General features: G+C 48.0%; 6 protein-coding genes across 7 annotated transcripts; 3 read left to right on the top strand and 3 right to left on the bottom strand.

Annotated features, from left to right (window-relative positions):
• The first annotated feature begins 122 nt into the window (after positions 1–122).
• LOC108156387 (gelsolin) lies at positions 123–4,357 on the top strand. Of its 2 annotated transcripts, none has more exons than XM_017287804.2 (7): positions 123–417; positions 836–1,028; positions 1,540–1,614; positions 1,779–1,974; positions 2,031–3,742; positions 3,804–3,929; positions 4,197–4,357. In XM_017287804.2, the coding sequence occupies exons 1-7, from the start codon at positions 377–379 to the stop codon at positions 4,254–4,256; spliced, it is 2,403 nt and encodes an 800-aa protein (XP_017143293.1). In that variant the 5' UTR covers positions 123–376; the 3' UTR covers positions 4,257–4,357. The 2 variants fall into 2 exon arrangements, with proteins under 2 accessions (XP_017143293.1, XP_017143292.1); XM_017287803.2 differs by lacking the exon at positions 123–417 and adding an exon at positions 436–559.
• Positions 4,358–5,943, bottom strand: LOC108156389 (serine protease snake). Its single transcript, XM_017287806.2, has 5 exons — positions 5,523–5,943; positions 5,354–5,469; positions 5,173–5,282; positions 4,950–5,114; positions 4,358–4,886 (listed from the first exon to the last, which is right to left on the bottom strand). The coding sequence occupies exons 1-5, from the start codon at positions 5,890–5,892 to the stop codon at positions 4,445–4,447; spliced, it is 1,203 nt and encodes a 400-aa protein (XP_017143295.1). The 5' UTR covers positions 5,893–5,943; the 3' UTR covers positions 4,358–4,444.
• Positions 5,944–6,002: 59 nt separating this feature from the next.
• On the bottom strand, positions 6,003–6,461 carry LOC108156390. The gene is made up of 2 exons (XM_017287808.2): positions 6,350–6,461; positions 6,003–6,284 (listed from the first exon to the last, which is right to left on the bottom strand). Exons 1-2 carry the CDS (start codon positions 6,410–6,412, stop codon positions 6,045–6,047), a joined length of 303 nt encoding a protein of 100 aa, XP_017143297.1. The 5' UTR covers positions 6,413–6,461; the 3' UTR covers positions 6,003–6,044.
• A 1,143-nt stretch (positions 6,462–7,604) lies between these two features.
• LOC108154506 lies at positions 7,605–9,130 on the top strand. The gene is made up of 2 exons (XM_017284806.2): positions 7,605–8,348; positions 8,420–9,130. The coding sequence occupies exons 1-2, from the start codon at positions 8,334–8,336 to the stop codon at positions 9,071–9,073; spliced, it is 669 nt and encodes a 222-aa protein (XP_017140295.1). The 5' UTR covers positions 7,605–8,333; the 3' UTR covers positions 9,074–9,130.
• Positions 9,131–10,998: 1,868 nt separating this feature from the next.
• On the top strand, positions 10,999–12,289 carry LOC108154602 (nuclear transcription factor Y subunit beta). The gene is made up of 2 exons (XM_033388907.1): positions 10,999–11,022; positions 11,091–12,289. Exons 1-2 carry the CDS (start codon positions 10,999–11,001, stop codon positions 12,168–12,170), a joined length of 1,104 nt encoding a protein of 367 aa, XP_033244798.1. The 3' UTR covers positions 12,171–12,289.
• A 398-nt stretch (positions 12,290–12,687) lies between these two features.
• LOC108154467 (adenylate cyclase, terminal-differentiation specific) lies at positions 12,688–14,247 on the bottom strand. Its single transcript, XM_017284738.2, has 3 exons — positions 14,025–14,247; positions 13,258–13,963; positions 12,688–12,984 (listed from the first exon to the last, which is right to left on the bottom strand). The coding sequence occupies exons 1-3, from the start codon at positions 14,037–14,039 to the stop codon at positions 12,818–12,820; spliced, it is 888 nt and encodes a 295-aa protein (XP_017140227.1). The 5' UTR covers positions 14,040–14,247; the 3' UTR covers positions 12,688–12,817.
• Positions 14,248–14,499: the final 252 nt, after the last annotated feature.

Here is a 14,499-nt window from a genome sequence, read left to right as displayed (position 1 = left end):
GGGGAGTTAACATATTAATTAGCACCTAACTATTCTCCAAATATACATTTCTGCTTATCGGGGCGATCTCTTAAACACTCTTAACAGCTGACGCTAACTCGTTGCTACTCTTACAATTACAGTTCACACGCTCTTGTTTGGGATCAGCATCAGCGCGGACAATCATCTCTGTTTGAGGTGGTGGAAGCAAACTCGACGAGAAAAACAAAGCATACATACATACATATGTACATCCATATACACTCATAACAAAGGCGAATACCCAGACCAGCCACATCGGGGAATACGCGATATACGCGCAACTTGTTATATTTATCGCAACAATAAACAAAGCGGCGCTGCTGTCGCTTCGGCACGAGACAGAGGCGATACCGAAATGGAAACTTCGGGCGCCGCCAGCATGGCAGTCATCTCCAGGTAATGCAAGCGCACAGTTCTCTTGGCTAATAAGCTCCAATAGAACTCTCGACGGAAAATATAAGACAGTTTAATTAGTGCAATCAGTTGTACAGGGGGTTACTCATACGACGCGCGTCAGAGCACTCATCTGGCCTAAGCCGTAAGTAGAGGAGAGTACTCTCCATAAGTACTGTCTTACGAGCATATTGCCTATACATGGCAGTTGCGAGCGAGTTTATCATATGGAACGCGTCTGATGAAAAACTTTCGCCGCCATGTGACATTTATGGCCATTTATGGGCATGACTCACCCGAAGGCTGTCGGATGACGATGACTGTTGTATCGTCCTTGAGCGGGGTTCAAGTAGTTCCACAACCCGACCAGACGGACTCTGATTCCCTTGACTTTGTACAAACTGATCTGCTTGCTTTCCAGCCTGCTGGTGTTCTTCGCACTCTCCGCCACTCTTTGCTCAGCGGGTACGTTCAACGCCCGTCCCGCCTTCCCCGTTCAAACCGGACAAATCCAGCCCTCTGCTGAGAACAGCAAGCAGCCCGGCAGACGCATAATGAATCCAGCCTTTGCCAACGCCGGCCGCACACCTGGCCTGGAGATCTGGCGCATTGAGGTAAGTCAATATATCGTGTATTTGATTTCGCTCTGGCTGGGGCCAGTGCCTGTGCCGGCTGCTCCGAGAAGCGTATAAATAGCTGGAGCTTGTTTCATCTTTTTGGGGGAAAGTTCGCAGCGCAGCGCAGCACCCACGTACGACTGGCTGCGTTGCTCTTGCAGCGGAGTCCGTAGGCTGGTGGGGCTGCCTGTGGCATTCACAAACCGGCGGGTAAAGGCATGCATGGTCTTCTCCCCCTTCTTACCTTCTTCGTTGCCGAACGCACGAAATGTGTGTGCCACATGTTTATAAGTGCTAGATATATCCATCTACACATACATATGTTTGTGTCTAGCCAATGTTCTGTTCATTAACTCAATTTATTAGGTCCGGAATGGCTAGCGCTTTTTGTTTATAATGGGAAACGGTCAAAACATTTATCCCATAAGCAAAATTTTGTCTATTTGTAGAACAATATACTTATACCCATTTCTTCTATCATTATTATTATTTATTTGACTTTCTTCAGAATTTCGAGCCGGTGGCCTACCCAAAGAATAACTACGGGAAATTCTACACCGGAGACTCCTTCATTGTGCTGAATGTAAGTATGATATGGTGGGAGAGAACTCTATACAGACCATAAGGGATTACTCTGGGAAATAGTTGCACATATAATATGTGTATGAATCACAAGTTTCCCATGAACCATGCACAGCATTTATTTTGAATCAGTGAATAATGTACATTTGTACATATGTATTCTAGACCATTGAAAGCAAGAAAGATAAGAAACTTTCCTGGGATGTGCACTTCTGGTTAGGCTCCGAAACATCGACCGATGAGGCTGGGGCTGCTGCCATCCTTACCGTCCAATTGGATGACCTTCTGAATGGCGGCCCTGTACAGCATCGCGAGGTGCAGGATCACGAGTCGCAGCTGTTCCTGGGATACTTTAAGAATGGTTCGATAAGCTGCCAAAGCCGTTTCACGCAGTCAAATAACAAACCACTATTTCAGGCATTCGATACGAGCAGGGCGGTGTTGGAACCGGCTTCAAGCACGTAGAGACCAACGCCCAGGGGCAGAAGCGCCTGTTCCAGGTCAAGGGCAAGCGGAACGTGCGTGTGCGACAGGTTAATCTGTCCGTGTCCTCGATGAATCAGGGCGACTGTTTCATCTTGGATGCTGGTAGCGATATCTACGTCTACGTGGGATCGCAGGCCAAGCGCGTTGAGAAGCTGAAGGCCATCAGTGCTGCGAATCAAATCAGAGATCAGGACCACAATGGACGTGCCCGTGTGCAAATAATAGATGACTTCAGCACCGATGCAGACAAGCAGCAGTTCTTTGATGTGCTCGGATCTGGCTCGGCCGACCAGGTTCCCGAGGAATCTACCGCAGAGGAGGACAGTGCATTTGAGCGAGCTGACGCTGCCGCCGTGACCCTCTACAAGGTGAGCGATGCCAGCGGCAAATTACAAGTGGATACCGTTGCGCAGAAACCTTTGACTCAGGCCATGCTGGACACACGTGACTGCTTCATTTTGGACACTGGCTCTGGCATTTTCGTGTGGGTTGGAAGAGGCGCCACTCCAAAGGAGAAAACCGACGCCATGGCCAAGGCCCAAGAGTTCCTCAGCGCCAAAAAGTATCCTGCCTGGACACAGATCCAGCGCATTGTCGAGGGCGCCGAGTCCGCCCCATTCAAACAGTACTTTGCCACCTGGCGCGATGCCGGCATGGCGCACACACGCCTCATTCGATCCGCTCTGGATATCGGCTCAGACGAGTCGCTGGATGTGGACGAGATCGACGCTGTGGTGCACAAACTGAAGAGGAGTGGTGGACGGGCCATTGGTTTTATGCCGGACCACGGACAAAACAGCATTGAGAGCATCACGCAGTACGTCAGCAAACCCAATTCGGGTGAGGTCCTGGTCAACACTGTCCCCTTCGAGGAGAACCTTCCGCTTCTGGGCTTTGGGTCTTATATCCTCACCTATAACTACGAGGCCAACAATGGCGACCAGGGCCCCATCGTTTACGTGTGGCAGGGAGCCAAGGCCAACGCCGCTGTTAAGGAGAGAGCCTTCCAGGACGGCCTCAGTATGGCTGTGGAGAAGAACGCCCTGCTCGTGCAGACCTCACAAAGCCACGAGCCGCGGCACTTCTATAAGATCTTCAAGGGTAAGCTTCTGGCCTCGTACACCGCCTTGCCAGTGACGGCGCAGCTGTTCCGCATCCGAGGCACCGTCGAGAGCGATATCCATGCTAGCGAAGTGCCCGCCGATAGCTCGTCATTGGCCTCTGGAGACGCTTTCGCTCTCGTATCCGCAAAATCGCATAAGATCTTTATTTGGAATGGGCTGGGTGCGTCTAGCTTCGAAAAAAATGCGGCCAATGAACGCTTTGCCCACTACTGGAACGATGCTGACGTGGAGGTGGTCGAAGAGGGTGCAGAGCCCGAGGAATTCTGGGAGGAGCTGAATGGCGAGGGCCAGTACGATCGCAGCCTGGACGACCATGGAGCTCCCCTGCTGGAGCCGCGTCTCTTCCACTGTCGTCTGACCCGCAATGGATTTGTAAAGGTCGAGGAAGTGGCTAAGTACGAACAGGAGGACCTGGACACCGACGATGTCATGTTGCTGGATGCCGGCGATGAAATCTATCTGTGGGTCGGCTCTGGAGCCACCGCCGAGGAGAACAGCAAGATTGTAGACATGGCAAAGGTGTGTTCTAAGCGCACATAGTTGCAACCTTCCTTTTTAATTAATTCTTCCATGCCCATAGCGCTACATCCGTGTGGAGCCCACTGCCCGCACCATCGACACCTTGACCATTGTGCGCGTCGCCCAGGGCCAGGAGCCACGCGCCTTCAAGCGTATGTTCCCGAGCTGGGAGGACAACTACTGGCAGGTTAGTGAGCCGCAGGTTGAGGCTAACTAGTCTCCGCATAAATCCATAATCGTAACAATTTGTAATTGCTTTCATCACTGTGGTGTGCTTTGTGTGCTTGTGCATTGTGCATTGCTTAACCTTAAACACGTCACTAAACATACTAAAAACTTTCGCCAATGTCATCCGTGAGTAGAAGACTAATGCATTAGTCGCATGCTAGTATTTGTTGAGGTAGACTACATTTTCTGTATAACTAATCGCAATATATTCTTCGCCCATCTACAGACATTGCCTTCCTACGAGGACGTCAAGCAGCAAGTGCTTGATGCTAACAATGAGGTCTAGGAAACTCGAATGGAATCTCATCAAAATTTACCAAATACCTTTTTGTTTTTACCCTTTGAAAACGTGTACCGTATGTAACTTTATTAAAAATTGAAAAAATGTGCGAAAGTAGCTGGATATATTGCAGCCGATAGATTCCAGCTAATAAGCAAAGAATACTTTATTTAATTGGGTTCCTAATCAGATGCCTATTCGTTGGAGTCATTCCACGTTGTGCCCTCGATCCAATCCAAGAAGGAAGATATCCGCGTGTACACCGACGGGTAACTGCTGCGACAGAACACTCCGTACGACGTTATACCAATGAGATGATAATGAATATTTTGGCGACGACGCCGACCTGGCAGATTCAGCTGCAAGGGACCACCTGAGTCCCCCTGGCAGGTGTCGCGGTTAAGGATGTAATCCTGTGCGCAAATTTGACTGTCCACCACACCATTCGGGGTCTCGGAAATCGGCGGCAGTCCGGTGTTGCACTCAGCATTGGGCACAACGGTCAAGTTCAAATTTGTCAGGCGGTTCGTCATGGGCTTTGCAAAGCTTGTCGAGCCATATCCCATGGCAAACGCAATGGTAGTGGGCAGTTCGGAAAATACCCACAGACGTATGGGTCTCACGTATTCGGTCAACCTGCAAGATGTTGCAGATGTGGGTCTCAGTCGGTACTTGCTTGTTGTATGTATAATTACTCACTCCACCTCTCCCTGCAGTTTTAGCAGAGCAATGTCGTTGTAGTACAACTCCTTTGTGTAGTTAGGATGTGAGAAAATGTCCTCTATCTGCATTAGCTGGGGCTCCACTGTTCGCTCATCAGCGACCAGATTCAAGTCCCCGATGCGCACCCACTTCGGGGACGTGCTAAACGATGTTCGTAAATATAAAGCCAAAGTGTTTCGTAAACGGAAACTACGCTCACTCGTATATGGAAGTACAATGGGCGGCGGTCAGCACAAAGTTCTCGCTTATCAAGCTGCCACCACACTTGTACTGGATTTGCCCAGTGTCCGCCTCGAAGCCTACTGCCGCCTGCGAAAACAGATTCGATGGTTCGGGTTTCAGGTTAAGCACCAGTTTATCAGCTCGAGCTCAATCTTTACCATATGGGGGTATTCACCAGGCCTCGCCAGTATGCGTCCATCGAAATCGGCGTCGTTGGCGTCTTTTGCTACATCGGTATCGTTCGGAAAGATGCGTTCCACATACTCGGAGTATTCTTTGGGGACAAAGCCAATGATTCGTGGAACAACTTGTCTCTGAGGCACTTACTCTGCTCACAGATGCGTCGTCGCCTGTTCTTCTTCTCTTTGAAGCCACCTGGAGGCGGTGGAAAGGGCTGGCCAGGCCTAGGCGGGGGCATGTGATGCCTGCGCTTGGGCTGGGGCAGATTCTCGACCTCATCGAATTGGAAGTCGCTTATGTGATACCACATCTTATCCTCCAGCTCATTTGACCCTTTCGAGCCAGGGAACAGTATATCTCGCTCGAGGGGAAAATAAATCGCATCTCTGTTCGGAGGTGGGCCTTGGGGCCGTGTCATTCGTTGTGACGGGGGCGGCGGTGGAGCTGGTGGTGGCCGCTGGGCATGACAGCAGAGAACAAACACCGATATCAGGGACAGCATGGCCGAAAGAAACATTCTCAAAAACCTGCGTGCGCGGCAAGTGTCAGAGGCAGACTAACTCGCATCACTCGGTCAGAACAATCCCAAGAAACCATAATCGCCCTACCTTATCAGCGTTGGAGGAGTCTTGGAATCATTAACGAAATCAAATTTATTTTCGGAGAGCATTAAATGTTGATTCTTAAGTTGGAGGGATTAACAATGTGTGCAACACGGGGAGCGTGGACCTGGGTTGTACCCCCGACTTGCTCGTACTGAGCAATGATGGCCCGCTGAATGGCCTCCAGCTCCTGATCATTGCTGTAGCGCAGCACACTCACGGTGGGATCATTTCCGGCGGGCTTAGGCGATGGCACAGGTGCAGGGGTAGCATATGCCATGGCCAGGAGGGTAACGAGCAGGAGCAGCTGAATAAAAAATGTAAGGCGTTAGTTGGGAATAAGATTCCCTTTCTAGAACAGTCGGAACTCACGCAAATCGTCTTCATGTTGGCGACTATCTTGAAGTAGACTAAAAAGCGCGCCCTAACCGGCATTTGCTTTTATAGTCAAAGACTCAGACGGCAAAACACATCATTGTGATAATTTGCAGCAATTTGAACTTGAACAACTTTAGCCAAACACGTTTTCAATTTGATTTGCTTAAAATATTAATTTACCCCTCCTAGAGCTCTGATTTTCCGAAATCGCAGCAAACGACCCGTTTTTATCCAAAACTCGGTGTAGTGCTGCCGGTAGACGTTAGATCTGCTGGCGATCACTTCATTTATGCATAAATTCGCCTGGTTTTGTTAAACTGGATTCGAAACTGGGTGAGAGCTTCAATCTTTATGGCAATGTCAAAACAAAAGCGAAAATCGAATATGAAATTTTGTTGTTATAAAAAAGAACGCGATCTTTCATGGATAATGATCATTAAAGAAAGTGTCACACTATACCTCTTTAGATCTCTGAATAGTACTGTTATTATAAAGGGCTTGGATTTGAAATACAATTTATGGAAGGAATCATCCTCCGTTTGCGTGTCTCTTTGGCTTATTATATTCTATACCTAATACCTTCTTAACACCTTTGCTTTAACTAAATGTATTAGAGATACCGAAACACACCGAGCACTATTCAGATTCAAAATGGGAGACGATCAACTGTTTCCATGTCTGAAAAGCAGATACTTGTAGACAGCCTTTACACTCGTATCTGCACAGACAATGGAAAAAATCAAGATATTTTATACCCACAAATACTATTTCCTCATTTTGCATCCATGCAACCCCAGTGCCTCAGAGAACCGTGGCAGTGAACAGTAAATCTATGTACATGTATACAGATATACAAAATTATATATTTTTTACATGATTTCTACACAAATTTGATCGACAAAAGTATGCTACATTTGAAAAAAAAATTGATCTCTCCCTGCCCTATAGAATAGGTTGGTGTTGTCTTCTGGGCACACCTATGGTATGCATGTGTGTACGTACATAGATGAATATGTCTCAAAATGAAATTATAGATACAAATATACATTTCCGTGCTATTAAAAAAGTCAGTTGCCTGATGGAAATTTAAACTTTGCCAGTATTTTATATCCATAATGAATATATATATGAATATATCCGTAATGAGCCGACCCGATCTCTTAGTCTATAAGATTAGGTTTTACTATATCTCAGCCGCCTCCGCAAATGGACTTCTTACTCTATTACAATAACATTTTTGTATAGCCTTTCAGAGGCATTAAGACTTTGACCAGAGTCCCCATATTCTTGATATCCCGTCAATCCATCTGGCCGTCTGTCTCAGTTTTAATTTTAAGAACGTGATGCTAAATTCTTTTTCAAACATGTACATTATTTTTTTAACTTTGGACATCTGGGTTACATTTATTTGTCCCAATTGTTTGCATTTCAATACGAGTAGGAGTATATGTGTCGTAAGGAGCTATAGGTTACATTTCATATAAATACCCCATAGACATAGGCACAATCGTATAAGAGTATGGATATATGTATGTATGCATATATCATGTCATTAGTGTTTCGATGCAATATGCAATCTACGATTGCATAAGCCTGCATTTCAGGTCAAGTCGGTCCCCATTTGAAATGCACTCTTCACGTTGACTGGAGTGGGAAAGCGCTGCCTAAATATCATAGAAGACACCGCCGATTCCCTAATTTGAATAGATTTACACATTCTGCACCCTCAAAATTTGTATAGTATTTGATCCAATTAAAAATCGACGGTCATATTAACTGGAACATGCCGGAAAATGAAATGGAATTCGGACGAAGAAATTTCCAAACCACCTGCCCCATTTGAAACCAGAGACCCATTTGCTGCAGTATAAATACGGCCTGCGATGCAATTTCGAGACAAAGGTAGCTAGACAGCCACGCAGCACACACTTCCAATCTTCAAGCCTTCTGGTGCGCAGCCCTCAAACACTCGATCAAAATGCGCGCTTTTCTGGTAAGTTCTTAGCACTGTCTACTGCTCAGGTCCACGGACTGATAGTCTAATGTACAACCTGATTCCGCTAGATGTTTTGCTTGGTGGCCATCGCCCGCGGCCAGTACGACTACACGCCCGGATCGCATGCCGGAGATGGCAACGGGGGACTTATTGGAGTGTCCAGCAGTGGTGCTGCCCAGCTCTCCGAGCCCATACTCATTCCCAACGAGTTCAACAAGGAGTTCTTCTCCTACAGCGCCCCAGAGCAGGAGTATGATAACCCGAACGCCAACGAGCAGATTGCCAATTCGCTAAAGAAGAACCTCCGAGTACTCTTCATCAAGGGGCCCGAGAATACGGGTCTCGAGCAGGCAGCACTCCAGTTAGCCACCTCGGCCTCCGACGACCGCACCGCCATCTACGTGCTCAACAAGCAGGCTGACATTGGGGATCTGACCAACAAGCTCAACCAAATCAAAGTGCAGACAAACCACAAGCCAGAGGTGCACTTTGTCAAGTATCGCACTCAGAGCGACGCGGAGAATGCTCAGCGGACTATTCAGGCTCAGTACGACTCGCTGCCTGGCCCCTCTAGCAACCACAATGCTGGCTCCTCGGCCCCGGTCCTGGACTTTGCCTCCAAGGGTGTTGTCGGCGGAATCGTGGGAGGTTCTGTGGTCACGGGCGATATAAATGCACCATCGACTAGCGCGTATTTGCCACCGCCCAACCGAAGGTTTTAGACATAAGAAAGTTTCCTCTAGATGTAGATTATTAATAAAATAAATGTAGATATGTACAAAGAGATTAATTAGCTAAACTATGGATTTTTTACATTTACATATATGCAAAAACATGTAAAAAATCTCTTCGAATTTTTACGGCCTAGAGAATGAACACACTCCGGAGGATATCCTGGTAAGCTGCCCAGCAGTCAGCACAATATTCGTTCCTCATATTTATCACTATCTGCAATATCTCACAGATGCGACTAGCCGTGGAGAGAGCCCTAATTATACCCGATACTCAAAATGAGTATTGGAGTATGAGTATTGGAAGGAATCGTTTCTGACCCCTTAAAGTTTATATATTCTTGATCAGCATCAATAGCCGAGTCGATTGAGCCCTGTCTGTCTGTCCGTCCGTCCGTCTGTCCGTCTGTCCGTCCCTATCAGCGCCTAGTGCTCAAAGACTATAAGAGCTAGAGCAACGACATTTTATATCCAGACTTCTGTGATATGTCACTGTTACAAGAATATTTCAAAACTTTGCCCCACCCAATTCAGCCCACACAATGAACGAAAATCTGTTGCATTCACAATATTGCAGATTCGAGAAAACTAAAATCGGACAACCATAGAGAATGACCATATCTATCCGGTTGCTGAATCTGGATCAGATCGGATCATTTTTATAGCCAAAAGGAACAAATCATTTTGCAGGGGCTACGCAGCGCCCGACGTCACGCTCAGACTGATTTTCTGTCTCTCTCGCACGCACTCTTTGTCGTGTCGCTTAATATTAGCGGCGTCTGCCGGAGGAGAGCCATACTGACTAAGTATCGGGTATAAATGTAGAGTTGCGGTGTCCGCAGCAACTCACAACGTTCCCCCTCGTTTTTAAGTGCGTAGCTGTATGTAGTTGGTTAATATATCTATTCAAACAAAAATAAAACATTTGCAACCAATTCAAGATCAGCACCTAGTCAGACTACCTATGTAGCTAACCGGTTATTAATGCTACTTAATATAAAAGAATCTACCTTTATAAAAACTATTTTAAGAACTTTTTCTAAAAACTAAAAGCAATTACTTACTTACTAAAAATACAATTACTTGTACAGTACAGATAACATCCTCACCACAAAAGGCTGATGATGTGACTGAATGAAATCTTTTCCATTGTGCAAAGTTTTATTGAAATTAAAGCAAACAAAATGTAGATGTATCCCAAAAACGGCTTTCTTCGGTCACAAACAAAAGTTTGGTTGTTTCTGCGTTCGGCTTTGTCTCTCCTTTGGGTTGCAAACGTGCTGATGATTTTGTACACTAAATAAATTAAGTAGAAGCTAATTTATGCGCATGGGACTACGCTGGTCCGGACTGCTCCGCTCCCCACCTCTCAGCGTATAATCAATGGGGATCATCTCCCACGACTTCGGCGCACCTGCGTTCGTGTGTGCGTGATAGGGTCTGTCTAGAGGTATGCATAAAAAATGACTTTCTTTCGGTTTTCCTCGTTCCGAGTCTGTGGCTATTAATATTTTGCATTTATTTAGATTCAGCGATGACAATGGGAAATATTAGACGATTATTCAAATTTAAATACGATGTTGGTGTCCGAGCTGGAAGCTGGAGGCTGGACACTGAAGGCTGAAACTGGGCCCGTGTTAGATAACAGCCCGCATCGCCTCTGCGATGCATCTTCGAATATGGATCCGTGATTTGCCAACAGCTAACGAGGCGGGTTACATATTCGCTGCCGCTTCGCCTGGGCGACAATAGATTCGATAATTTTATAGCAGTGCCTAAATATTTGTTTCTTTTCGGGGAAACGAAATGGCATTTCTAATGCGTTGACTCTTTCAAGTTGGAGTCTTATAAAAACATTGCTGTCGGGCGGCCAGGGCATCAGTCGACCTTTGCAGTTCAGACAGTTCGAAGTAAAAATGAAACAGTTTGCAGTTCTATTGGTAAGTTATTGCCTCCAAAAGGTTGCCTTCGCCCCTGCTCATGCTCGTTCCTCTTCATTAATTTTCAGTGTCTAGCGGCTCTCGCTTCAGCCGCCCCCCAAGGCTACAAGTACCAGCCACAAGGGCCTGCGCTTCCTATCGGCAATCTGCGTCCTCAGACGCCCGTGTCCCCCAGTGGAATATACTCATCTGCTGCCGGCCCTGCCCTGGGTCAAATTACCGTGCAGCCCCAGCAGCCAGCTATCCAAACCGTGCAGACTAGTGCACCCATTCCTGTATCCCAGCCCCAAGTTCAGCAGACAGTGATCAACTCTCTGCCACAGCAGACCGTGTTCAATACCGTGCCCCAGCAGAACCTGATCCATGCCGTGCAGCAGCCACAGCCACAGCAGCAGCAGCACCAACAGCAACAGCAGCAACAGCAGCAGCAGCAGATCTTCTACCAGCAGCCCCAACAGCTGCCACAAGTCCAGATCCAGCATCAGCCCCAACAGATCGTGCAGACCCAGTACGTTCAGCGTCCGGCTATCGTCACCAAGGACATTTACATTCACTCCGCTCCCGATGAGACCGAGGAGATCCGCCAGGACGAGCCACAGCTCGACAGCCTGCCCATTCGCAAGAACTACCGAATTGTGTTCATCAAGGCGCCATCGCAGAATCTGAAATACACAGCCGCCGCTCTGAAGCGCGCTCAGTCGAGCAATGAGGAGAAAACCGTCATCTACGTGCTGTCCAAGAAGCCAGATCTCACAGAGATCCAGCAGCAGCTGCAGGTCACTCAGACAGAGTCTAAGGTACACAAGCCCGAGGTCTACTTCATCAAGTACAAGACCCAGGAGGAGGCTCAGCGCGCCCAGCAGGAGATTCAGGCCCAGTACGATGCTTTGGGTGGCGCCACCCATATCTCGGACGAAGGCGTTGCCCCCATCACCACCGTTTCCGGTGGATCGCTCAACCTGGGACACATTTTGTCCCAGGGACAGGCGCCAAGCATCATCCAGCAGCAGCAGCAGCAGCAGCCGCAGATCCAGACCATCGTGCAGCAGCAGCCCATCCATCAGCAGAATACCTTTGCGCAGCAGACCTCCTCCTTTGCATCCAGCGTGCCGCAAAGGAAGTATGTGCCGGCAAAGAGTTTCAAGTAAGCTGAGTAGGCGCTGACAGTGAATTGGCTGCCGCATATATCGTCCATTATTCTCAACAGTCGCCGTCGCCCCATTCTAGCTTATTCTAAATTATTGTAAACGCGATTATCGAGGCAAAATACAGCAATATTTTAAATCAGAAAACCACGCAGTGAGTTGTTACAATCCAAGGTATTGTCATTGAGACTGAGCTGGTTATGTAATGTTTGATTTTCTTTCTCCTCTACGCAAAACGCTCATTTAGTAGCTGCATTGATAATCAAGATTTCATTTCGCTTAATCGTCATTATGTAAGACAAATCATATGCTAATTAATGCGACCGGTTTCTCTGGCTTGTCGCTGCTCTTGGCCGTCGTCCATTGATCATTGGACTAATGGATGTGATAATGTGAAGCCATAGAAGACCGTTTTGATCGCATCTTTTGACAAATTTGTTGGGAGTCTATGGACCATAAATAGTCATATGGGTGCATGGCACAGTCTCCAAAAGCAATAGTTGCGAAATATACCTTCGAATGTTGTCGGAGGATTGACAGAGTATGTATTCATGTATGTATGTGTGTATGTATGTGTATTGATCTTAAAATGTACAACATTTGGATACTTATAAGTATGACAGTCATCTTAAACTACGTGTTTTGTATTCCTATGTACGCAGATGGGCAGGCAAATATCTGGTGGGCACAACGCCCGTCAGCCCGCCGACAGGGGCCCCACTGGTACGCTGACTGTCCAGAACTCCAATCACCGATGTGACAGGCGCTACTCCTTCGTCTGACACCTGCGAAGTTCCACCTAGCTGGTCGTATTGAGCTGGAAGATACGTTAAGCAAAGAACCACCAGTGAGGAAAGTATCTATAGTCAGTGAGAGTTTAGCTCTGAGCTCCGTTGGAGATCTTGCAGCACCAAGCACCTAGCCCAATGGTGCTATGATGACAAATGCTTCGGCCACTGCCGCTAGCAAGCCTTGGGCTCAAACATGCAAAAGACCATCGAAGAGCAATAAAAGCTCGATGCATATTAATGAGGCTCGCTAGAGTGTCTGGTGCGGTGTTCGTGTGGGTGAGGGCGTTGGTGTTGCCTACCTTGGATGGTGCGCTGCGCATGCGCAGCTTCCTCCTGAGTCTTGTACTTGATGAAGAAGACCTCTGGCTTGCTGGGCTGCTTGGGCGCGACTTCCTCCAGGGCAGCCTGCAGGTCCAGAGGATCGGGCTTCTTGGTCAGCACATAGATGATGGTCTTCTCCTCCACTGGCGCCTGCTTTATACGCAATGCCGCTTTACTGACACTCGGCGTTGGCGCCTTGATGAAAACGATGCGGTAGTGCTTGCGTGGTGGCGCAATCGGCAGGGCAGGCTGGGGATAGTGTTCCTCGGGGTCCTCTGCGGGCGGCACATGAACATAAATATCTTTAGAGACAAGATGCTGTTGCTGCTGCAGCTGCTGCTGCTGTTGTTGCTGGTACTGATGCTGATGGGACTGCTGGCTGTACGCAAAGTTTCCATTCAGCTGCGTTTGTTGCGGCAGCACCGACTGTTGCTGCTGCTGCTGCTGCTGGTAGAGCGGAGCTTGGTTTTGCTGTGGCGCCGATGGGTAGCTGATGGTGCTTCCGGAGCCTCCAGACAACGCCTGATTCACTCTGGGGCTCTGAAGCGCCTGCTGGAGGAGGTTCTGCTCTGCGATGGTGGCAAACTGGGGAATGGCGGGCAACTGCGACAGTTGGGGTTGCTGCTGCGCCTGGTAGTTGTATCCTTGGGGCACGGCCATCGCCAGGCCCAGAAGGCACGATACCTAGAAAAATGCAATGGCATTACTCGGCTGTACATTGAGACAGCAGCGGCCCAGGGCTTACAATGAAGACACGCATTTCCGCTCGTGATGAAGAGATTTCTCGGCTCAGGTATCTACCACCTGGACGCTTGGCAATCACGGTTCAACTAAATGCTAATCACTGTCCGCCCAGACTTATAAGCCCCAGACTCGAAAGTGTCGCTCACGAATAGTTTTGCTGCTGAGACGAATGTTTAAATGAAACTGAAACTGAGTCCGAGCCCACAAATGCGGCTAAACCACACGAAGATGAAGACGACGACGAAGACGAAGAGCGACCACCACCGCTTTTTACGAACTGGCTTGCGTTTTCAAACAACCTTGAGATAGCGGTGACTATTGTGACCAGTTACCGAAAAGCCCAACACTCTCCACACTCCGACACACAAAGCCCTGCGTCATCTTTTGGCTCGGACTCGGACTCGGACTCAGACCCAGACTTCGACACAAAAGAGCCATCTCGCCGGAAGTCATATACTCGAACGTCTATACATGAG

The sequence above is a fragment of the Drosophila miranda genome, chromosome 2 (assembly GCF_003369915.1).
Source record: "Drosophila miranda strain MSH22 chromosome 2, D.miranda_PacBio2.1, whole genome shotgun sequence".
In the NCBI taxonomy this organism is placed as follows: domain Eukaryota; kingdom Metazoa; phylum Arthropoda; class Insecta; order Diptera; family Drosophilidae; genus Drosophila; species Drosophila miranda.
Note: the sequence above shows the minus strand (reverse complement) of the source record. Positions and strands in the feature narration are given on the sequence as shown.